Here is a 24,892-nt window from a genome sequence, read left to right on the forward strand (position 1 = left end):
CTCAAACATAACCTCTACTGGCTATTTTTGATATCCTTGCTATACAAAGGGATGATGGGATGATGTGAAAAAATTGTATTATTAACGCTAAATCCAGGCTAGTGATTTTTGCAGTACCATTGTGGTTAACTGCATTTAGCCCCCCTCCCCGCAAAAAAAAGTGAATGTTGAAATTAATGAGTTTTTTTTCTTACAATTTCATTTACAAGAGATGCATCATTTAATTAAAAGTAAAAATAAAATATAAAAAGTACTGCTTTCAACATGGTTATCTCCTGTTACGACCTAGGTGGATGACAATAGGCGGCAGGGGAGTGGTAAATGCAGCATTTTTTAAGCACTAGCTTGAATTTAGCCTAGATTTCACACTGCTATCTAAACGCACCTTGCCAGTGCACTGCAGTAAGTTGCAGTCTTTTAAAACAACAGCTTGTGGAATTTTTTGTGCATTATGGTTTTTTTAGGCTGTCCAAATGCAATGTGAATCTACACACCTTACTAGGGATACATAGCACAGAGATAATTATCATGCATTTAGTACAAGAATTTCTCCCCAGGGATTTTGTAAAATACCTTCAGGACCCTAACAGTAGATCTTGGATTGTGGTGGTGAATGAACTTCCTGATTTAAGCGTATTTACAGGCTTGCATGAGACCAAACATTTGTAGCTCATCTATTGATTTTACTTGTTGTCTATAATTGCCTTTTAAACCTATAATGTCAATCCTCAACCCTTTATTAAAAAAATAGATTTGTGTATAGATTTGTGTTAGACATGTGTATACAATGATCCTGGAAGAGCGCTTGCTCAATTTTCATAATTATATTTTGCAAACTAACATGATGAGAAACTTTGTCTAGATTCAACATCTTTCCGTTGTTTCCATATTAAATTAGATTAAGACTTAAACGGGTTTATCTGACATGGAGAAAAAAATGTCCAGATGTTTGAGTCTTTCATTATAACACAATATTTTTTAGAGGAAAAATATTTTAATATTACGATGTTGTCCTTATAAACATCATTGTTTTTTTTTAGTTATCATTAAATCTGCAATATGCTTGATATATTAAGGTCTCTGTTCAGATCACTGATTATTGACTTTTACCTTGCCCTATGTATGTGGATGGCCGCTTGGTAAGGTGCAGATTTTTCTAGCATGTGTCAAAGTGTTTACCTGATTCAGGATTTTATGCCTACAAGGTCTTCCTATACACAGATCAGAAGATTACAATGATCTGACCATAGACCAGAGGCAGAAAGCAGAAATGTATACTAATAGTTCAGAACTTTTCTTCTCATGCCTTTATGGATTTGTTTCTTGCAGGCAACTAATTCACAGCATAACACAAGAAACTTGAGTGCTTGTTTTACTTAACAGAATTGCCCCCCTCCCCCCCACCTTCTCAAAGCCAGTTTAATAACACTGTAGATGACATGGAAAGATCAGTTCAGTTTTATACTTGTTGAAAGCTAAGACAAACAGCTTGAAGCTTTAGAGTTTTCTTTCTATACTTAATGTATTCTGTGTTTACAGAAACACTAAGAAATTCTATTTTATGTGGGGAACATACCCTGAGGAATGATAGATAGATTTGGAGTTGCGTAACAAATCTATTAAAAATCCTAGAGCGGTTGTCCTATAGTTTAAAGCTTTATAGACCTTCACAAATCCAACTATTGGTTTCAAAGGAGGTGGTCAATACAATACATATTGTATTTCATACATCCACCATCCACTGTGTTGTGCGAGGATTGCAGCATCTCTTCACGAGTGTACCGACCATTGGCTAATTTAGCCATATAGCAAATAAAAGGTAAACCAGACTTGATTTGGTGAATTAACATTTGGTACATGCTGTGCCAAAATGTCTGACATGATCCTGGCAGCAAATGACCAACAAATGGACTATTCAATACTTCACACATATAGCCTGAAATCTTGTTGTAGCCTTGAAAAAGCTTGACCATTACAAGCAAGATTTGTAAACCATTTTTTGGGTCACTGTCATAGATATTTGTGAAAAAAAATAGCTTTCAATGCCTCTACACCTAAAGCTTCAGTTGAACAGTGTGTCTAAAAATTAATAAACAACCTAATCAGCACACTAAAGTTTGACCATGTTATCCAATGCATTACATCATTTTAGATACTCCCTTTTCCCCTTTTTTGCAACACTTGTCTGGGTCATGAAGCTTCTGTAGTACAGAAATTACAAATCCACCATGACAGAAATCGTGTCTAAGGGACTTCCAAGTAAGAATCAGTTAAAACATCATAAAATACAGCAGTAAAGGGCTGTAAAACACATGGGATTTAAAAGCAAATAATGGAAACAATGCATTACATTAAATTCTCAATATAACTTAGCTTTAGGCAAGCAGAAAATACCAAATGGGAAATAAAACAACTTATATTAACATAAAACAAAAATAAGAACTTACAAGGACTTCCAATTTCTTTCTCTGTTTTCTGTTCATGGGTTCTGGGTGAAAGAGGGTAAATTGGGCCTTAAAAAGAAAACAAACAAGAAAAAAAAAAAGAAAGAAAAAGAAGGAAACAAAAATCAAATAAATGAAACAAACAGATGTAAAATAAAAATAATCAAGGGAATAAATATGGTGTAATTAGAAGGTAAGAGTCTGTATATGCAGACATTCTGCAAGCTTAATACCATACTGCTAGCGTCTGCTTCTCTGCAGTTATTAAGGAAGCAGAATGAAGTGCAGAGGCATTTTTCCAAACTCACTCGCTGTGGAAAGCTTAAATACTTTCTACTGTGGAACATAAGCGTTAATGGATCTATTTTATTTAAGACGTCAAAGGTCATTTGACTACAGAAAAATCTCTTTTTTATTCTTGCCATATGCCTCAGTGGTAATAAATACGTGTTCAGCCGCACTATGTAGATAGAGTTTTGGATGAATACCATTTGGGAAAGTGTCTTAAGCTTTGTTTATTAGCTCTTGTTGTAGCTAATCTATTGGGAATTTTGCAAGCACTGTCAACCATATGAATGCATGACAACCCTTAAAATGCTGGTATATCTATCTACGCAGCAGAAATAAAGCATGTCTATTTCTTTTTAGAATACTGATAGGAATTGCTAGCGTGTGGTTTGGAAGGGTCTCAGCAATCTATTTGGATTCTCTATGTGAGAGCATTGACAAAAGCTCTGTTGACTCGAGTCATTTGGAAGCAAAGAAAACGTTAACTACCAAATAAAAGTCAATTCAATTGCTCTGCTTAGGAGAATGGAGCTTTCCTTGGAGTCAATAACAATATGACAGCACAGGTGTCTGTAATGTGGATCTAATGGGCCATCTTCATAATCTAGATTCAAAATCCTAAAAATATAATTTTATCTAGATACAGATAAGCCATTCTCTACCAGGCTTCCTTAGGGGTTTACAGTGGTTCCTTGATCAGTGGCTGACCGGATGGTGCCTGAATAGTTCAGGTCTAACACCACTTGGCTAAGCTACAAGCATGACACTAATGATGTTTTTCAGGAGTATAAAGGTTTGGAAATGCTAGTCTAGAGTATTGATGTTTCCCTGTCTATGGAACAAATATAAGCTCCCTGTATTTTCCTATGCAGAATGAGTCTAATTATCAAATCTAATATGTAGGGTAAAATATTAATACATTTATGGTTAAGACATCTTTATCCTTTCAGCGTTACCAATAAAAGGCTGATTTCATGACTTTGACAATCATCTCAGCTTTTTTTCTGTTTTGATCTCCTGTTAAATTCAATAGCATACTACTGTAATGTACATTGTGAGATTATGTACCTTTTTTAGTAGCAGTATCACTGTGGAAGGGCCATACTGCTGCTCTTTACTGTCACTGTAAAATAATTTAATCAGTAATATATATATACACATATATATATATATATATATATATATATATATAGAGAGAGAGAGAGAGAGAGAGAGAGAGAGAGAGTATATATATATAAAATTATCACGTAAACATTATGTGGGAATTTACTGTCTTTACATATATATATTTATATATATATATACTTTGTATCTGTATACTCAGATACAAGCTGCCAATTACAGCAACTGTCAAACTGCCATTTATTAGTTACCAGTAGGTGTGAGAACCTGTGTCAGATAGATAGATGACAGTTAAATCCTGCCACTTAAGCTCTTTGCTTCTATATTTATCTATGGATACACCTAAACTATACAAATTCATATCTTTCAGTCTATGTATTAATATAATACAGTGTTAGATTTAGGTTGTTAGTGATAGATTTAAGTTGTTTGATCCTAAGATCTAGATGAAAATAAGGTAAAATATTAAAATAGTTTTGGACAAGCAGCTCATTACTAGATCATCGTAACAGATAAATCTATTCATCTCAGCTTAAGGCTAACTATGATTATACCGTTATTAAAGGTGTCAGTGTCTTTACTGCCTCTGTAAAAATATATGTTTAATCATCAAAGCAGCACATGTGGTGTGCACATCCATAATTAATTCCTGCATAATAATTACATGATAATTAAGAGCGGCAAGTACCTTAATCACACACAAATGAACAAAAAGGATCAGGATTATCTAGCCAGGAGAATATTGAGATTCATGACAATTCCTTTGTGTTCTTTTTATCAAATTCATGAACTAGCATAGACAAGGTTCTCCGTCTTAAAACTAGCAGAAGTATGACAAACCAACAGCTAATTGATTCATGCTAATTATATAAAAAAGTAGCAGCTGGCCTTCCCGTGATAACAAAGTTAGGGAGAATGTTGTCACACTGCATTCCAGCAGTAGATAATAGAGATCCACTTTATGCACTATCCTCATTGGAATATTGCACTGTATAAATTACAGCCTCGTGTGTTTGATAGACTCTGTGTTGCAGTCTTGAAATTGTACATTGTACTGTATTCCTGAGTCACCGTCACTACATAGAAAATAACAGTACAAGCAATAAATGCTAATAACAAAGTGTATGTAAAATTAAGCACTTCTTTACAGAGGTATCTGGTATTTATGTCATTTTACAGCTTGTTGTGTTAGCTACTGTAGGATGCTCCAAAATAAAAGTTGTCAACAGCATATTGGAAAATTATTCTCAGTGCTGTTGGTATGATCATACCTGTTTTACAATATTTAATACTTTATTTATAAAGCAGTGAATCTGACATTCCCTCAAATATTCACTGATGAGAATCGATTACTGCCAATGCAACACATGCTAGATTAAAAGTTCAGATGACCTCTAACTTTATTTGCTAACTTGCCTAAAGCTACGTACACACTTCCAATTATTATCGTCGGAAAACGAACGACGAACGTTCCTGCACGATATATACGAACGATCGTATAGCACCGATCCTGCACATAGAGGTAACGACACGATCGTTCGTAGATATTGTACACACAATAGATACGATCGTTTAAGCGATAGAGGAACTATGTGCACGACAGGAAAGTGAACGGACATTCGTTCATCACGCATGCTCTGAACATGGACGATCAACGAACGACCGTACACACGAACGATGTTCAACGATCGTCGTCCAATCCGATCCGCCGGTCCGGTCGTTCGTTTCCAACGAGTTTCCTCGTTCGTCGGCGTCGTTGGTTACTTTTTTACTAACGATTTTTTGCCCAATCGATCGCTCGTCGTTTGATTGGAACGATAAAAATTGGAAGTGTGTACGCACCTTAACACTGTAATGGGGGGTTTCAATGAACAATAATAGGACAGCGTGAAAGAGTCTGACCCCTTATAAAGTTTTTTGGTGTTGTCTGTGTAGCCACCAAAACCTTTCACCCCATATCTGTCATGGGGACTGTTGTGAGGTTCCTCTGAATACTCTTCAAAATGTGAATTTTGTTCACTTTTTCCAATTGTGTAATCAGGACAGGAAGTAAAAGGAAATCTCCAAACAGTGGCAAAGGCAGTAAAAAAATGATTTGGGGTTTTAGCCATCCCTACACTGATATACTTTATTAGGATAGGGAAAGGGATATTAAGGTACCCTGAGATGCTTGGTATGGTACGGATGGTCTGTAACTTTTGAATTACTTTACGTTTACAGTTAACATGAAAAGATAAAATAAAATATTCAACTAAATAATTTAGCAAACAAAACACGATAATGAATCTTGATTTCAAAAACAAGGACAGGGAAAGCCAATAAGAATTGAATATTACAGTCACATGGCTGAAAGGGATCTCATTATCCCTGTATTACATTTTATTGAATTGGGCTTTTTATAATTTTATACATGTGTAATATATGCTTACATTTTTATATCAAGTGTTACACAGTCCAACTGCATTTGAGGCAAATCAATTTTTTGTCTTTGCCAATATTCTGTAATGATGATATGAGATATGCAAATTTCTAGTCCATAATGGTTAAGCCAAGTATCCTTGGTCTTCAATTTAACACCGTTAAAATAGATGAGTTCTTGGGAAAGGACGGTTCTTTACGTTTTACAAGGTGATATATGTGAGACAGCATTGTATTTCATTCTTGCTTCAGCGGAGTGTCTAGTGCTCTAGTACACTTCAAAAGATCACTGCAGTATTTGATTACCTGATTACTGACTTGCATACAGTGGGTTGACATATGTTTCTTAGCAAATGCTTTGCCTAAGCTTTTAATTGATTAAAAGATAAAAAAGCTGCTATTAATCATCTGTTATTGAACCACTGAACATAAGTTTTAATGGGCTGCCATACCTCGAAGAGGTACACCAATTATCATTAAGGGCTATATGACAAAGTAAGAGGAAATATATCTTTACATTAGAAAGGGACATTCTGTACAGAATTTCTAAATTAAAAAAGGGTATATTGAAAAACATTTATCTACTATTCACACTACTGGCAATAAAAATGTGATATCTAAAAAAAACTCAAATGCTATTTAAAGCAGGAGTTTACTTTTTATAAGCTTTAGGTTAGAAAATATTAGAAGAACTAAAAGTAATTTATGTCTATCAGCTGACACAGAACCTGCATATGCATGTACTTTTTTGTTATGCTATTGTGTGTTATGATGGCAATTTAAATGCTGCAGTTATTTTTCACAGGTTTTTTTTTGTTAGGACACAAAATACAAAATATGCATGGGGTATGCTATTAAAAATATGGAAAACAAAATATATACTAATACTGGAAATAAGATATATATATATATATATATATATATACATACATACATATGCTATACTAGAATATCATAGAAAAGCCTGATTTACCCAGTTACTGCATTGTGTTACCTGCTTTACTGGTGTGATAATGTCATGAAGGTGCCTGAATATTAGACATGAGTATAACTGTGGCCAGATCAGGGATGATTAGCCAAATAATCAGAAACAAGCCTGGCTTACACTAGAGTTACTGCAAAATTTTATAATGAGAATGTACAGTAATAACCATTCTGTATAATAAAAAGCTAAAGATGTCAGACTCCCCGGGGCACCAATAAATAGACTGGGATGCTCAGGCAACCCCAGAGTAATCAGCACAGAACTGTAAAGTTCATTCCAAACTCTTTTGATATCTAGTTTCAAATTCCTTCTCTGCATGACTGCAGCATGCAACTGGCCAAACATTATAAAACAGGAAAAGCACCACAAGCTGATTTTGATGTGGAATCAAGCAGAAAACACAATCTCCTAATATAAATTGCAAACTCATCCTGTACATAGAAATTTAAGACTCATATTATTATGATCCAAAAAAAACCTGGTGTGTAAGTGTGGTAAAGCATGTAAATATTTCATGTAATCTAAAAGACCAGTTTTACAAAAACAATCCTTTCATCTACTACAGGTTGGGAAATTGTATATATAGCCAAATTAGTTTTTTTTTGTAAATTTAGATTTAGTTTTGACTGCTATCCGTGTCTTTAAAAAACTGTTAATGTTTTGCAGATATTTTTTTTTTTGCATAAATGACATTACACTGGGACAAAGGCAGGTATGATAACTACATGGGCAATAAGGAGTTGGGAGGTTTGTTTTTTACTGTATTTTGTGCCAGACTGTTTTTCCACTTTGAGGGTCCATTTACACCCAGAACATTATCACATTCATAATAAATGACACTACATCATACTAATGTACATACCATTGCGCATTCTGATAATGCGCTGATTGGACCAATGGTGTAAATGGCTTAAATGGGCTTTACTTTTTACTCTTTCAAAAACTAAAAAAAAGTTTTACCATTAAATACTTTACTGTATTAAAAGAAAAAATAAAGATACGAGAAGGTGCTTGAGCACAACTTTCACTTTGTCGCATAACAGGAAAGAATTGTAGGTATGCTTTTGTCAAAACCCAATGTTACGGTTTTACTTTAAAGGATTTTTTTTTTTCAAAATAAGTGTTATACATTTGTGTTTAGTACTCCAAAGATCTGATGTACCAGTCATAGCTATTGTGCTCTCACTTAAGCTCAAATAAGAAATTGCCTTTTTATGCATGTCTAGACATTTTTAAAGGCATGGTCTATTGTTGACAATCACCAATATACAGCGTTTTCTGTGATTACAGGCTGCAAGTATCCATGACACCTAATAACGTATGTTCATTAAATGACTACTAAGGACAACTTTATAAAAGAAATAGTAGAAAACATCATTATTAGATCTTCAAGTCTTTCACTGATTAAAGACTAAGGAAAAATTAGAGTTTACAAAGGTTTTGGCTGGTGTACACAGTGCAGGGATTTGTATTTTTTATTTTTTTGCATTTATCAGTCAATAATAATCTCAAATATTTTTTCTTAATATATTAGTTTAAGTAAAGCTGTAACCACCCTGGATAAGATGTAGGCTGCTGAATGCATATAGAAAACGTTTTCACCATTCCCATCTGTACCTTCAGCTTTTCCCTATCTATCACATTACAGGACCCATAAACTTCCTATGTATAGAGGGATGGGGTTGGACTAAGACTGACTTTCCAAAATAGGGTTTGCTGATGTCTCTACATCTATGTAGTTTTTTTTATCATATACTCATGTTTGTTTTATTTTTATATACTTCCTACATTTTCTCTACATTTAGGTCTTCCTATTTGGATGGAGGGTTCATTTCCATTTCCCTCCAATGTCAAAAATGCCATCATTCTTGCACACATGATTGCCCACTGTTATCTAGCTTTAGGACAATAGTTAACTTCCATGGCCATTCCAACACCACATGAAAATATTTACTATTATTGTATAAGGAAGCAGGCATCACTTATTCTGTTTATTCCAAATCTATCTCTATACAAATATTTCTGCACTGAACCCACAAATACAGCAGTCATCCCATACCAGTACAAGATAATTCTGAGGACAGGCTAGAAATGTCTATAACTTATCACACCAAGGGATGCCTGTTATTTTAACCCAATTCTGCTTCTTTTCTCAACATAAAATATGCTGTTCAAACACAAGTAGAATATGAATTCAAAAACAGGCTATGTAAACCATGAAAAGGAGTTATCCTGCATATAATGCACTTTGACCTGGGAACCAGATATCTGCAATTTAGAAGGTAGACTTTGGCAGTTTTAATAGATATACTTAAATCTGTTCAGGAGTCTCTTTGAAGAGAATGGCATCTTGTCAACATTTATTGTTATTCTAGTCAATCTATACACTTCCCCATAGAAGTTTCAGATTAAATGACTCTCTGCGCTTCTTAAGTAGCAGACATGAACTAGCGTTTAAGAGAGCCTATTCCAGAAAGAACATCAGTTTCAATAAATGTGACAGTCTGCCTTAGCATGAATACTGTAGTGAGCATTAGACAGCAGCTAAATCTCGGTAACATCCTGTAATTACCTGGTATAGAGAATGCCTCAACATCTTCTTATTAAGACTGGCTGTAAATTGTCAGATCTGTAATTCTGTAAAAAGCCCTTAGTTGCCATTGCCATCCTTCTTTAAATTAGCACAAATGAAAAATATATATATTTAAAGCATGATTCCCTATGACATGAAAAGGGAAGACACTTTAATTATTCACTTGTAATTTCCAGCTACTGGAAACCAATGTCAAAGACATTCATTGCTTGAGAATCACATGGTTTCCTTTAGTTATACCAATCATCTCCCTATGTGAATGTATATACAATATATGGCCAATTAAAACAAAGGTGCAGAAATATATAGGATTATGGATAGGTGAAGAATATGGAGTTATGGATGTATATGGAGTTATCACTGAAGCAACTAATTAAAAAGCCTACCTGCCCCCATAATCCAATTAAATTGAATATTTTCTTTTAAAATGACTTGTATATATTTTGTATAGGAACAACTGTTTTCCCACCCTGCCAGTGACCCATTGTCATTAGCAGTAGAAATTACATCAATAAATAATACAGTTTAACAGGGGAAATGAAAATGTGTATTTCCAGCTGGATCTTGATTCTTTGCAGATATCAAAATAATAGTGCACACTGGTGTAATTTACATGCTGTGCAATTAAACAGACTGGAAGAGAAAACACAGCTAATAAGACTGTATGGAGAAATGAGTCCCCAGCCAGTGTTATTTTGTATATAAAAACAATGAGGAAGTAGCACAAGACTGGTATAAATTCATTAAACATCCAATTATGGTACTACAGTGCAGGCATATACTGTGTCTGGAACATATTGTGTGTAAATACCTTTTGACAGCAGTTGGCAAACTTTAAAAAAAATAGCCATCATGAGCAATTTATGTAATATACTGAAAACATGTTTGGTTTTCCAGTTCTGTAAGCTGCCTTATTATCATCCTAACGCCATGCATACACTAAGCGATTTTCTCTCTGTTATTGATCAGTATTACCAGACGCATTCATTGAACCACCCACTTATTTAATAATCAACCTATCTATTCACCAATAAACCTGATTAAAATATTGATGATGAAACAAACAGTGGGTTTGATTTCAATTTGATATTTAACCAAAAACATCTTGCCTAATGAATTTCCTTTCAACATTCTGCCAATAAATATGATTGTACAGATGGATTTTTGATCATCTCAATGTCTTGCAATGGGTCTGATTAATTAAAGTACTCCAAGAATGGAAAAGATATACTATCATAGGTGAACCTGGGTGATCCAGCAATGGATCTTGTCCGGGATTGAAAACATTTGCCAACCAAGAGCAAATGATTTTAAAAATATCCATTCCAAAGTTACTGGATAACCCAGGTGCTCCCATGATAGTCTATCATCTCCACTCTTGGAGAACTTGAATAAAGCAGGCCCATTGCATTGGTTTACATTCATATGTAGTTTGCATTTTTTATCTGTCTTATTTGGCAAAATGGAAATAAACAAAATACAGCATGCAGAAGTTTTCTCAAAGGCATTCCAAGGTCATAATGCAATGACAAATGCCTATATAACTTTAAGCATCACACAAGGAATGTTAGTGAAAGTTCTGGGACTTTTCAGACATAAATGCACTCTGTATAATTAAAAAAGTCACATAAAAAAAGGAAAAAGCAACCTTAGGTAAGTATACAATACAATGTCTTGAGGATTCAAATGTCTCCAATAGCTGAGCACAGATTCTCTTTCTTTAGCAAGTCACAGCTGTTAGTTGGGAGAAATGTCTAAACATACTGGGGCTCCTAATCACCCCCAGGGATAATAAAGAAGGGTGAGCACAGACATCAAATGATTTTGGTAATAGGTTTAGGAAGCTAGATCATTTGCATATTAGAAGCCCTCACAGCTGCAGGACCTCAACTGAAACAAATTATCATCACAGATTCCAAAAACTTTGCAATAAGCGGTAGCTCTACTTGACTTGATGCCTTCTGCAAGTATGTGTTACAGTACTTGAAACACCAAGAGCTTTTTTTCTTTTACTGATAATTTAGCCACATATTTGGGGCAATACAAATATTTAATGCTCAACTTCAGGAAAAACATCCACAGTTCAATGTAATATCATGCTTGAGATAGTCATCCTGTCCTAGCTGAGGCTAAGCATGTCTCTGATGGTTTCTATACAGCACTTTTGTTGTGTTTTTTCTTTTTTAATGTGTTTGAAACCCCCATTTGAAATACTGATCTTTCTGAATGCAGTCTCTAGCTTAGCAAATGTACAACTATTTTCTCCAGGGCGAAGTATTGAAAGTCAATGCACTCTGTAACCCCATAGTTCAGTTGTTTATAAAAAAAAAACAATCATTTTACAATCCGGTCCTCTTTCCTTTGATGTGAGCACAGCAGTGTGTGTGATTTTCTCTAACCTATTTTTGATGATCACCAGTTAGCCCCTTTAGGAGAAGAGTAAATATGAAATGCTCAACTTATTATATAAAAGTGACAAAACTAATGACAGCATCTAGAAATGGAGAGGGGAGGAAAAAAATAAAGACACAGAAAGAGCGAAGTAACTTGTTAGCTTCAGACAGAGCTATAAAGCATGACAAATCAATCTTCTCAGCAGTGATGAATCGAGGAGCAGGATTATACATTTTTTGACTTGTATATAGGAAACCATTAAAATATTACCATTAAACCCAGACACTAAGGAACTGGAAACACCCTAGGGCTAAGAATGTCAATATTCGACTGTGTTTTTTCATTACTGAATTCTGCTACAGAATTTTATAAAAGAATGATGGTAATGGGAATCTCGCTTGAGCTCATGTCATGTAAATGCATTCAACAAAACAGGCAAATCTAGAAAATACATCTACAATATAATATCCTATTTCCATAAATAGTGACGCCTATATGTATTTTATTGAGTTTACTGAATTATGGAGGGTGTCATATTTCATACAGGAGGGAAAAGTCACATTGAAAAATAATGGTTTCTGTGAAAAAAGTATGTAAAACAATATAGCTTAAAGGAGATTTCTAGATCACAAGGAAAGCCTTGTATTTGGTCCAATCACTTACGGAGGGCAATACCCTGCCACTGTAAGCACCAGAGGGACCTTTTAGCTAAGTTTACATTAGAAGTAAGATCAACTGTGGCATTTATTGGCAATGGCTGGGAGTGGTAACAGGTGGTGATAACTAGGCTTTTTTTTATGACGTTTGCAAGAAGCTAAAAAAGTCCAGCAAAGTGGTGAATGTTTTTATATATAGAAAAAAAAAATACTCAAAATGCTTGCTTAAACTGGTAAAATAGTTATAATTGAAATCTAGAGAGGCGGCTGGGGTGGCAAACTACCCTTTGAGGCTCCATGTAGTATTTGAAAAAGCGCCCGGCAACTACCGCCTGACAAAAAGATAGACCCATGCAAATGGTTTCAAAACAGCAAAATAGTTGAAAACCACAGACGCAAAACAATCAGATACAAAAAGCACAAAGAGCACTGGACATGCCTTCCATATATCAAAAAAATTTGCAGTGGTTCTTCAATGGATGCTGAACTTGTAGCATCATCCACAAGCTGCCATCCCGAATCATACACCTTCTGTATACAACGCCCCAAAGTGCTGTTTTCAACAGTCGGTGGAAGTAAGATAACAGAAAATGGGGTGACTCATGTGTTCAACTGACAAATGAAATTGGATACATGTTCATCTATGATCCATGCACATCAGAGCACCTTGGTGATTTGGGCCCAGCAGTCCGACATGCAATAGGTTTGCCGTAGTTGGAACAATGGTTTGTTTATTCTGTGTTGTCTGACTAATCAGCATTACCTTTAGATATTTTGTATGTTCTAGTTTTTACAAATGTATTTATTAGCATGCAGAAGTGATATTTATTTGTAATGTAATCACAGCATCATACATACCAACATACTCAATAAATAGCTGATCTCATTATTTGATTCTTGCAGTTTTAAAAATAAAACCCAGCAAAACCTTCTATAACTCTATGAAACAAACATTTTCATTTTCACAGAATTCTAAATATAGGCATTAGACACACATTGCTGAGATACAAATGCACATAAGGATTTCTGGCTAGGAAAAGTAAAAATCCAGAGATTAATAAGGATCTATGGTATTAGCAAAGAACAAACAAAGCATGCAGCTAGTATTTATCAGTTACACAAACTTGTCCTTACTTAGCATACATAATCCATCAGTACAGTTTTTCGATTGCAAAACAGGACCATCACAGTCTTTGCCTCCATTTCTAGGTGGGGGATTTGTACAGTCCCTACGACGCCAATGTGTGCACTCTGTTCCACATGTAGACCATTTGCTCCATGCAGTCCACTCTCCATCCTCTAGGGAAAAAAAAAATATATAGATTATAAACTAATTTTCTTAATGTGGAAAATTGGAGCTACAGGAAATGACCTTTTACTCAGTGGGGACGATAATTAGAATAACAGAGAAACAGACTAGAAAACATTAAGACTTACTAATTTAATTTATATATTATTGTGCAAGGTCTTCTCTACTACCCTAAATTCCACATCTCATCTTTGCTGACTACATAGGTCCACACAGGGTAGATATAGAATAAATTACTGTTCAGACTTTGGAGGTTTATTATAGGTGACATTTTGGGAGCAGAATATGACCTCTATAGGGATTTCTTAGTTTGAAGCCAATCAGATTCCCAAATGATCACACGTTCATTTTGCAGTACTATTCTAAATTGCATGCAACTAGTAAAATAGTAGGCAATTAATTAAAACTAATTAACTAATTAGGCAAAACATTATTTCTGTCCATCTCAAAAGCAATGACTAAGAAATTTGACAATAGCTTTTTACTTGTCATAAATGGACAACTATCAATATACTTCATAGCATTCTCTATTCACCGTAGAAAGTTTGTGGGCTCTGTCCTGATCAAACTTCACCCCTGTTCAAAAAAAAATATCCCCTGGAGCTCTTGTGGAGTATGAAAACTGGACTAATATGAGGGGTTTGAAAGGTTTATCTGTTGGATACTGAGTCTTAATGATAAATGTAACGAATGTGTCATTTATCGAATGTGTCCATACAACATATTATTTTTTTCAATATTAAAACTTGCCCCTGTAGGATAATGTAACAATACCTGGGCACAGGGTGGTGCAGCTTATTTTCTGAACACTTTGTCCATCACAAACAGATCCACCATTGAGTGGAGCAGGATTTGTACACATTCTGGTCCGTTTTTGGAAGCCTTTTCCACAGCGGTTGCTACATGCAGACCACTCTGTCCACGTAGACCACCCTCCATTCACTGAAAATGACAACAAACAGTAGCAAGGTATTTTATTACAGTTACAGGTAATTAGGAATTTCATTTAATATTAAAACTTAACTCCAGGCAAACAATCTAACCATCATTTACATGTCCATCTTTAACATCCAAAATAAATACTTGGTTATATTACTGCATCTCAAACAGATCTACATTATGAGTGTAAGCCATTGTTAAAAATGATAATTGTCTGGCTGTCATTCTGACCCTCCTGCTTCAATACTTAGGAGTTAATTTACTGAACTAATAAAAATTGGTCACTTAGTTAAGTAAATGATTACCTGCCTTAGTGCAAGTTGAAAGGTTGCTTGACTGGGTTTGACCTATTAGATGTATTCCTTTTCATTGGACATCATTGTTTTTCTTTTACATACGAAGCAATATGTCATACACTATGTTGGACCTTGTAAGTGACATTATTTTCTAGAAAATCTACATTAAAAAGCCACACAACCACAAATATGCCCACTTTAGAACTCCAAAACAATGAAATCCCTATAAATTGTACTGTTATGCAGAGAACATTCTGAAGGACACCCCCAGCTCTCACCGGCATTTTAAATAGCGAATACCAAAGTGATCATTAAAAATGAAAACTATGCAAACTGTCCTCCAATAAAAAGAAAGCCTCTACAATTCATGATTGTGTTTTATTTTGAACATTAATGGTAAGTAGAAGAGTTTTATTTCAGGTTTCAGCTGGTCATGGGTTTCAACTCTGTCTCATTGAAGAGGTTTTCAATGACTTCCTGTCTCTATAAAAACCAGAGACCAGAACACAAGATAATAGTAGTTGGCATAGTAAGGATTAAAAACCCTACACAATCCCAGCATGTAAACTAGTGTTTATATATACTGTATTTCAGCCAGCTGTTTGTCCCAAGTTCATTTTTAACATGGCTCCTAGCCATTTCCAGTAACTGAGGAGTGAGAAAATAATCCGTTGAAGCTCCATAAACAGTCTGATTATCATGCAGTGATTGTTGTAATTGTGGATATCAAATTAATGCCTTTGGGTATTCAAACTGAGAAATGGATTTGGGAAAGCCTGCACTAGAGTTATCAGACCAACTGCTGATTTATTTGTATGATTTACAGTTAATATGTACTTAGTAAATACTTATTACTGCGTCTAGTGTAGGCCATGGAAGAATGAAAATGATATTTTCTTCCATTCACCAGCAACATCTAAAAAAGCAATATAATTATTTAATAGACAGTAAAATATTTATTTTCCAGACTTCTGTAATCCTTCTACTGCTCATCAGTCAATGTCTTACCGTATACGATTACTGTAGCTGTCGTACTTCTTCTTTTGGCCACAATGTTTTTGGCAACACATGTATAATTGGCAGTGTCTGAGAGCCTTGCTTGTTTGATGATGAGGTTATGATCAATTGTAATGTAAAAATTCCGATCTTCCACAGGATCGATGATATCCTCATTTTTCAGCCACTCCACCTAATAAAAGAAATCATTTAAAATATATGATTGCTTCCTCACTGTTTATTTTAAGTCTTATCAAGTTAAGTGAAAGGCTTTCCACTTTATAAGAATATTATATTTTGGAAACAATTTAATGATTACTGTGCATGTAATTGCTGAGCTGAATGGCTCTTGGCTCTGAAAGGTGGCCGAAGTGCACCGGTGAGCAGAAATCCATAAGCCGCTTCTTCAGTCTTGTCATAAGTCATTAATAATAAGCTAGTGTCCTGAAGTAGATTGATACTAGCAGCACAAATAAAAGCAGAACAAATAGATGCAGAGTTCCCGTGTCATAAATAAAGATCTCTCCTTTCTGCAAATTGGTTAATTTTATATATTATCTGCTGAGCTGTGTGACAGTTCAGCTGCTCTCTGAAAAGGTTCTATCTATGTAAATTGCCACCTAAATAGAATGTTTTAGTATTAGCAATAGATGAAGCTATTAATCCAAAGTGCAGAGAGTAATAAAAGAAGGAACAAGCAGTATGCTCACTTGTCTAATGAGAACATTCTTTAATGTTTATTTCGGGTTTACCTCTCATAGAGTTTTAAAGACTTGTCTGTTACGTACAATAAAATTCTAAAGGCACAATGGTGGAACATGTCTCTGTAATCAGAGTTCACATGATAATTTATGTCTCCGCTGGAAAGGAATGTGACAGCCTGATAATGCCGAACAGCAAATGAGTGAGAGGGATAAAGTGTTGTCACCTTATAAGAGGAAATGCCAGATTATGAACCTTCATTGCATGATTACCAGGTACTCATCTCTATGAGATGAGATTAATGGATAAAATGAGATTTAGTGAGATAAAAAATATTTTTTGAAGGTGAAGGTAATCCATTCAAATAAGGAAATTTGATAATCTGAGTATATTTTAAAGACTGACTATATATAAACTATATTTGAAAAGCTAAAATGCCAGTATTTCAGCTGGTTTTTAAAATGTTTTTGATAGAAAGTAGTCAGGATGTATTACTTTGAAATGGGTTATTAAAAATAATCTATGCTTCATGCAATTATAAGGTTGAAATCAGTGTTCCTTAATATAAATTGTGCACTATCCCCAATGTGTTTGGTTGACAGCTGGATCCAAATCAAAAAGAGTAAATGCAGCAATGGGGTTATTATCTTTAAATAGCATGGAGCGTGTACACATAAACAGACAATTATTTTCATTGCGATTCCAATTTAGCATATTATGCATCCTTCCATGCCTTTGTCAGGCAGCCCTAGCCAGTGGCTACTGCAGAGCGGTGAATGAACTTCAGTAGCTGGCAATGGAAAATATGTGCCTAAAGCTAGTATTGAGTTCCTCAGAGTTTAACATATGGAGTGTCATATGCTACTGTTATATAGTACTTGCTGATCACTGCATTCTAGCCAACATGTTTTATGTGCACGTATGTGATGAAAGTTGAAGCTATGCTAATTGAAATCAACTTTGATCTAACTAAAATATTTCACTGTTTACCAATTGCAATATGTACAATATATAGTTCAAGATTATTTTAACTGATAAGGTTTTATTTTTGATGGGTTAATTTTTTTCCCATTTTTTCCATCTTGTAGCATTGAAAATAACACAACTATTCCACTGTATCTATAAAAGAGCCATGCTTGTAAAGCCATTCCCCTAATTTGGACTACACATCTTCCTCGCTTTATTTCCATTTCATTGTAGTTTACAGATGATAGCTTTGAATGAAGTCAACACTGTTTGTTATTTTAGGTAAATTCACAGAAAGTTACAAGTGCAATACATTTTAGGCAAGATCAAAAGACTTTTCTGAAATTGCTGAAAATGTTCTTAGCCTACAAAAAAGGAAAAAAAAACTGCAATATTTCCCTTTTTAGGTTTAGATATCTTTTGAAAGCTCTGCTAGCTCAGTATGAGGAACACTGAGACTACTTACCAAACAATGTAAGCCTAATAGTAAAACAGTCAGGTTCCCCCTATCCAAGAATACATAATTTGTAACTAATTCTAGGGTCAATTGAGTTCTTTTAAGAACACAAGAATCAATATTTTACTAAACTACAATCTTTTTTAAACTGGTGCATTCTATAATATTCGGGATATTACACAACTGCAACCATATTAGAAGCACCATAAGACAGATATGCTATTTAGCAACCACAATAATGCCAAAGACAATGTGTGTATATATGTTTTATATTTAGTGAGAACATAATGATTATATATTCTCCCTATTATTTATTTTACCTATAAACATTTCATTTAATAAGGAGATCATACAGAGCTCTAAACCAGGAGAAATTCTCATTAAATCCATCAAAATACGTGGGATGATCAGTACCCAGCGTGCATCTCTGGCAAGTGATGGGTACAGAAGAACACATTTCACACAGTTGTTCCAAGTACATTTGTCTGTGCTTACCTCCTTCCTTCATTCGGAGACAGATGTGTTATGTCTAATTATTCATTGATTGGTATCAAGAGATGAATCTCCATAATTGGCACATTTGTTCCAATTAACAAAGGAAAACTGCCACATGCCACGAAATTGAAGTGTTATATAAGCATAAGTAACCATCCGAATGTACTAGAGGCAAGAGAGGTAACTACTCAAAGAATTATCTACCACAACCCTAAATTGCCCTAGGATAGCTTGCCAAATTACGGCACTGAACCAATGAAGAATAAAACAAGAGTGAAAATGCAATCCAGAAGAGAATTTGATTATACAAATAAATGAGAGCAGAGTACATTAATCAAACAAGTGATTATATGAATGAGTGCAGCTATTGCTGAGCAATTATCAGATGTAAACTTAACCATGCCAAGCTAATGTCATCTTGAAGTTGAACACTTTTGGCAGGCACCCCATGTTTGGAAACAGAGACCTGTAGGATTTTTATGAGTAATTACAGAATTTGATTTTGTACATTAATGTTAATTGAGACAGTTCTTTACGAATTGCAAAGATGGCACTTGTTGCTACGTTATTCCTGCTTTTTCAATTTCGACCAATAATTATTGAAACACAGCCAGATCTAAACACAATCAAAACAAATTATATTAGGTGATCTCCAGCAGGCACTAAGAAGTTTGATTGCAAGGAAGAGCTGTTATTTATTTGGATATTATTGAACTAAGGTGCTCAAGAAGTTTTCTCTTGCCAAATAAAAGAAAATTCAATGATTTTGCCCAACAGCAAGATTCAGAAGCACACACAACACAAAGCAAATAAATCCACTGGCAGATTAATGTTGCATTGGCACTGTGCTCATGTAACCTAATGCCTATCTACATTAAATTTACCAGGAAGTCTGCTGAAAGGTGTATGAATACAGATTGCATTATATTATTTTCAAATTCTGAACATAAATAAACAATGCAATGGGTTTCCAAGAGTTACATTTACATAAACTACAGTCTTTTGACTTTCAAGACGGTGCCTTGCATTTTCTGTCTGAACACCATACGAATTTTGCAGCATGTGTCTCTGGGGCATCACATTAGAAGGAACAATGAAGTACTGTATATTCCTGTAAGTGTGATGTCCATTATCACTTGTTAGAAGACAGACATTTATATGTCCATTAACAAGTGATATTAGCATCAGAGCCACTGAAAATGTGGCCTATTTGGGGTGTACATATTTTAAATTACACATGGGAATGCAACAAGCCAGAATGAATTCTTATAAAATAACATTAATGATTATTTTCATAGTTTTACATGCTGTAAATGAACATTGTGACAAATGTAATTTAATCATCAGAGAGTATCTTTGCTTGTGCAGAATTATTAACTCATTTTCTCTATTTCAGAGGTGTTTACTTCCTTTAATAACACCTACATGTATATGTGACGATGGCAATAAACTAACCAAAAGCCAAACTGTTATTCCCAACCTCTCTATGTGCTTTGAAAACTTGAATTTAATCTGCTATTTTGTGCAATTTGTGCTTCCTTATTCATCAACATGCTAGTTATATTTTTTTTAAACTTGGCTTTTTATTTAATATCTTTTTTTACACTCAGTGATGTCACCTCTTAATGCACCCCCTGAGAAGCTAACTATGTAGAGTGAAATCACAAAAGGCAATTTCAGCACAGTAGAGGGTTCTGCACAATTGTGTAGTACTGAAGATAAGGATGGCATATAGCTTTAGTGTAAACTGATCAAGGATCACAACAAAGGGCCTGATTTATTAAAGCTCCCCAAGGCTGGAGAGGATACACTTTGCAATAGTGAACTTGGGTGAGCCAGCAAACCTGAAATAGATTTCTTAAAGTAATTTGTTATTTGTTAGCAAATGTTTTCAATCCTGGACCAGATCAATTCCAGGTTTTTAGGATCACCTAAATTCATTGATGAAAGTGTACCTATCCAGTCTTGGAGAGCTTTAATAAATCAGGGCCACAAGACTTTCTGGTTGTTTACATTCAAAGGCTGGAAGCCCACCAGTATATTTCTACATTAAAAAGCTAAATGTGCCTAACTTTCTAATAAAAATTTTACACAATACCTAAGATACAAAGATAATTAAGAGCTTATTCTAAATTGCTTTTTCCTCCTTGTTCAGAATATTTAAATCCTCTAGTATATATTATCTGGGCACAGGTTAATTTTAATATAATAACAAGGCTGGAAGATTGGTGCCCTTGCTGGAGACTCCATCCTTCTGGGCAAATATTTTGCTGGCATCCTTTTAACAATTTGACAGTTCTCCTTGTAGATGGCTTGACAGACAAATAATGAGCTATTGGAGCTAAAAATTTATTGACTGAGGGAGGTCACTTTGCCACTGTGAGTGAATGCATAGCTGCCTTTGAACATTTGTTGTCATTGGTGAATATCAAGGCATGCTATGATGTTAAAACATGTGAATATAGAGATAAATTCCTTTTTTTGAACTATGTGGTTTTGTGGTCTGATATAGCGAAACGCATCACTTTTACAAAGAAGCTATTGATTATAAAATTAATTCTGTTTACTATTATTGGGAACCAACATATAGAGAATCTTGGCTATGAAAAAATTCTTGTATTTTTGACGAATATTGACATGTTTTTCTTTTATTTGATGTTTTTATTGATTTGTTATGTAGTATTTGTAAGATTTAATGCATAAATAAAGATCTTTTATCTGTTGACAATTGTGGTATATCTATATATATATATATATATATATATATATATATAAATATATATATATATATATATATATATATTTAAACTCTATTCTTTTAGTGCTAGTATTTTGCAATAATTTTAATATATCTAACAGATATATGTCAGCATTTTAGGAACATTGTTAATTTGGAAAGATTGATATAGCTGACAGGTCCATTTAAAGGGACCCGTCATGACCACTGTAAAGATATTTTGAAATAAAATGATACTTTGAATTAAAATGCATCCCCCCTCCCACACACACACACTCACATCACTATTCACCGTTGTACCCATTAAACACATATATGTGTTTTATAGACTGCAAAACAAAAATAAAGTAACTTTTTCAGTGGTAGGCTAAGCATGACTTCAGTGGTCCTTTACACCCCTTAAATGCAATTTCTTACCATCTAGTAAACATTATATATATATATATATATATATATATATATATATATATATATATATATTTGAAATTAATCAGGATGTCTTTTCTACCCTCTACTGTAATATACCATATTCTAAGCATTCAGAATACACTTGACCTATTGTTTAAGCATAAAAGGTTGACATATTTTTTATTGTTGTGATACTGAAAACCCATTGTCTTCAATCCAAAACCACCCAAATAATATACTAATCATCCTGATGTGGATTTTCTAAAAAGCATTCAGAATACATTTGCGATATTGTAAAAGCCTTGAAGGTTGGCAGATTCCTCAAACACATATGAATGCATACTTTACCTAAACATATGATAAGCATATAGAGTGCGATTATGTACACACATAAGGGACCTGATGACTTGGAAATGAGTAATCGGTTTTGGACAGGATGTCATTTTGATAACAACTGTAAGCTTCTGTATTTGTCACATGGACTAAATAATGATCGCCCCACAGCCGAGAAAGTCAAGGAAAAGAAGGCATATTCACTATGTCAAAGGAGTGAGCAGCAAACTAGTGCAAAGTGGCAATTAGCTAGCTTTTAGCCTTTAACCAATAGACATTTTTAGGTTCTATAAATGCATCAAAACAAGATTTCCAAGCTACAAAAATCACCAGAAATCACAATTTTGTTTCTTAGGTATTATTTGCAAGTCCATTAGTAATTGCATGGCGTGCACAGATGAAGTATGGAAAATAATAATTTAAGGGCATATCGCTAATCGTCTATGATGAAACTGTTGTTTTAACAGCAGCTACATATCAAATAGCCATTTTCTAGGGCTTTCAAGTTGCAAGCTTTGAAGTCTAGCAGAGGTAAGGGCACTGATAAAAGAGAGGAAGACATTACAGATGTGGGACGTCTGGTAGGTGTTGGGTTTATATCTTAAATTTTCGCTCTTGACAAGCAGTAAAAAAACCTAAATGACCCGTTACTTAGCCCTAGCACAAAAAAAGAGAGTAATGTGAGTTTGGATTAAAATGCTGATGGTCTGCCCTGATTTTTTTGCTGATATTTTAATGTAGTGAACTTTAAAGATTAATTTCACCACAACGCCTATAGGTACATGGCTTGAATTTAGTGATGTAAAATAAATACCTGCCTGACATGCTCTGGACATTGAACAATAGCTGCTTTTTTATGCTACTTAGTTTATTGCAGCATTGTGTAAATTGTAAGACTATCTATAAATTGATGCAATTTGCACACTATAATATATATATGTATATCCTTTTTACCTAGCTTTTTTTAAATTTTATATAAACACATATACATCAACTTATATATTTACCTAATTGACTTAATAATCAATGATATTGTGCATTTTCATAAAAGCAACAAAAACATTATAACCATTCTGTTCTCCAAAATGGCATAAGACCCACCCTGCTTGATGGCATCATTGTGCCAGCATTTCAGCTGCAGTAATATCACAGTTGTGAGTTGTGCAAAAAAAAAAAAAAGATGTAGACAAATATTTAAAGAACGCTATTTTATCACATGCATTACTCATAAGCATGACAGGTTCCAGATCACAGGAGAACTGTTTATTGCCTCAGCAGGGTCTATGCCTTTCGGTGATAGTAGGAAGACTTTCCAATTAGAACCTAGTTAACTTGAAGAATACATAAGCTTTTCTTAAAAAACAAATCTAACATAAGTCAAATTATTAATCAATTAGGAATAAGAGCCACCTGACAGTGCCTGTTTGGAGGTGTTACCATCTGCCGGTGGCATTTTAAAATTATCGTTAAAAAAAAAGCCACCAGAAAAGTATACTCTAGCTGTCCACTTTTCCCCTGGAATACTGGAATGCAGACAAAATCTTCTCCTCCAAAAAACAAATGTTCACTGCTTATGCTTATACCTAACATATATTAAATTCTTCATGGGAAGCTCTAGTAAAATCCATTCCCCAGCAGACTGTTGGAAGCCAAAATAAGATGACATAACAGGACAGATTTGGCTGTATGTTGAACTCAAGGCAGGGGGGCAGGAAATTTAGCAACTAAGCATCCAGTTGTTTAAAAACAGAAAAGCATAATTTTAAAGTCCTTTATTTTAAATTTTAAAAGTAATCCAATGGAAATTAGTCTTTCAATTTTCTAGGAACTATTGACAACACTGTGACATAAGGGTAATTATGACTCATATCACACACATGTTAATAGTTTCCTGGAAATGGATAGGGTAAATTAACTGATATACCAGACACAATTTCTTTAATCTTCTAAATTTAGTCTTTACAGAAGCTAGTGTCCCCACTGAAGAATTGTATCTTACCTGTTACCCTGGTGACAACTATTTTGGATTAACCTTCACTTTCTGTCTTTATGACAATGGTCATCAGAACAAATAAAGATGAATCTCCCCAGTGGAGACACAAGCCAGCAGTAGTAACTTGACAAGATTCCAATCTTTTAATAAATTTATACCAATACAATATTTTTTGGCTTTATTCATTTATAGCTTGACCCAACCTAATTTATTGTATGAGAAATATGCACCAACTAATTTAAATTCAAACATGGTTGAATAATCACATATCACAGGGAGAAGAGATAACTTGACTTCCATTAGATGTCATTCTCAGAGCATACTGTGAATACCTATTAATGCCCCTGCCTAATTCTCACAA

The 24,892-nt window shown here is 34.3% G+C and overlaps 1 protein-coding gene across 3 annotated transcripts in view; it reads right to left on the reverse strand.

Moving 5' to 3' along the window:
• The window catches only part of UNC5C (unc-5 netrin receptor C), a 234,855-nt gene that overhangs the window by 31,745 nt on the left and 178,218 nt on the right, over positions 1 to 24,892 (reverse strand). For 2 of the 3 annotated variants that reach the window (XM_072405589.1, XM_072405588.1), the window contains 4 exons: positions 16,453 to 16,633; positions 14,984 to 15,151; positions 14,035 to 14,199; positions 2,448 to 2,513 (listed from right to left, as the gene is read on the reverse strand). In XM_072405589.1, the coding sequence (XP_072261690.1) occupies positions 2,448 to 2,513; positions 14,035 to 14,199; positions 14,984 to 15,151; positions 16,453 to 16,633 (580 nt within the window). The remainder of the gene's footprint in view (positions 1 to 2,447; positions 2,514 to 14,034; positions 14,200 to 14,983; positions 15,152 to 16,452; positions 16,634 to 24,892) is intronic. The other variant, XM_072405590.1, reaches the window with a different exon arrangement.

This window comes from Pyxicephalus adspersus, chromosome 3, assembly GCF_032062135.1.
Source record: "Pyxicephalus adspersus chromosome 3, UCB_Pads_2.0, whole genome shotgun sequence".
Classification (NCBI taxonomy): domain Eukaryota; kingdom Metazoa; phylum Chordata; class Amphibia; order Anura; family Pyxicephalidae; genus Pyxicephalus; species Pyxicephalus adspersus.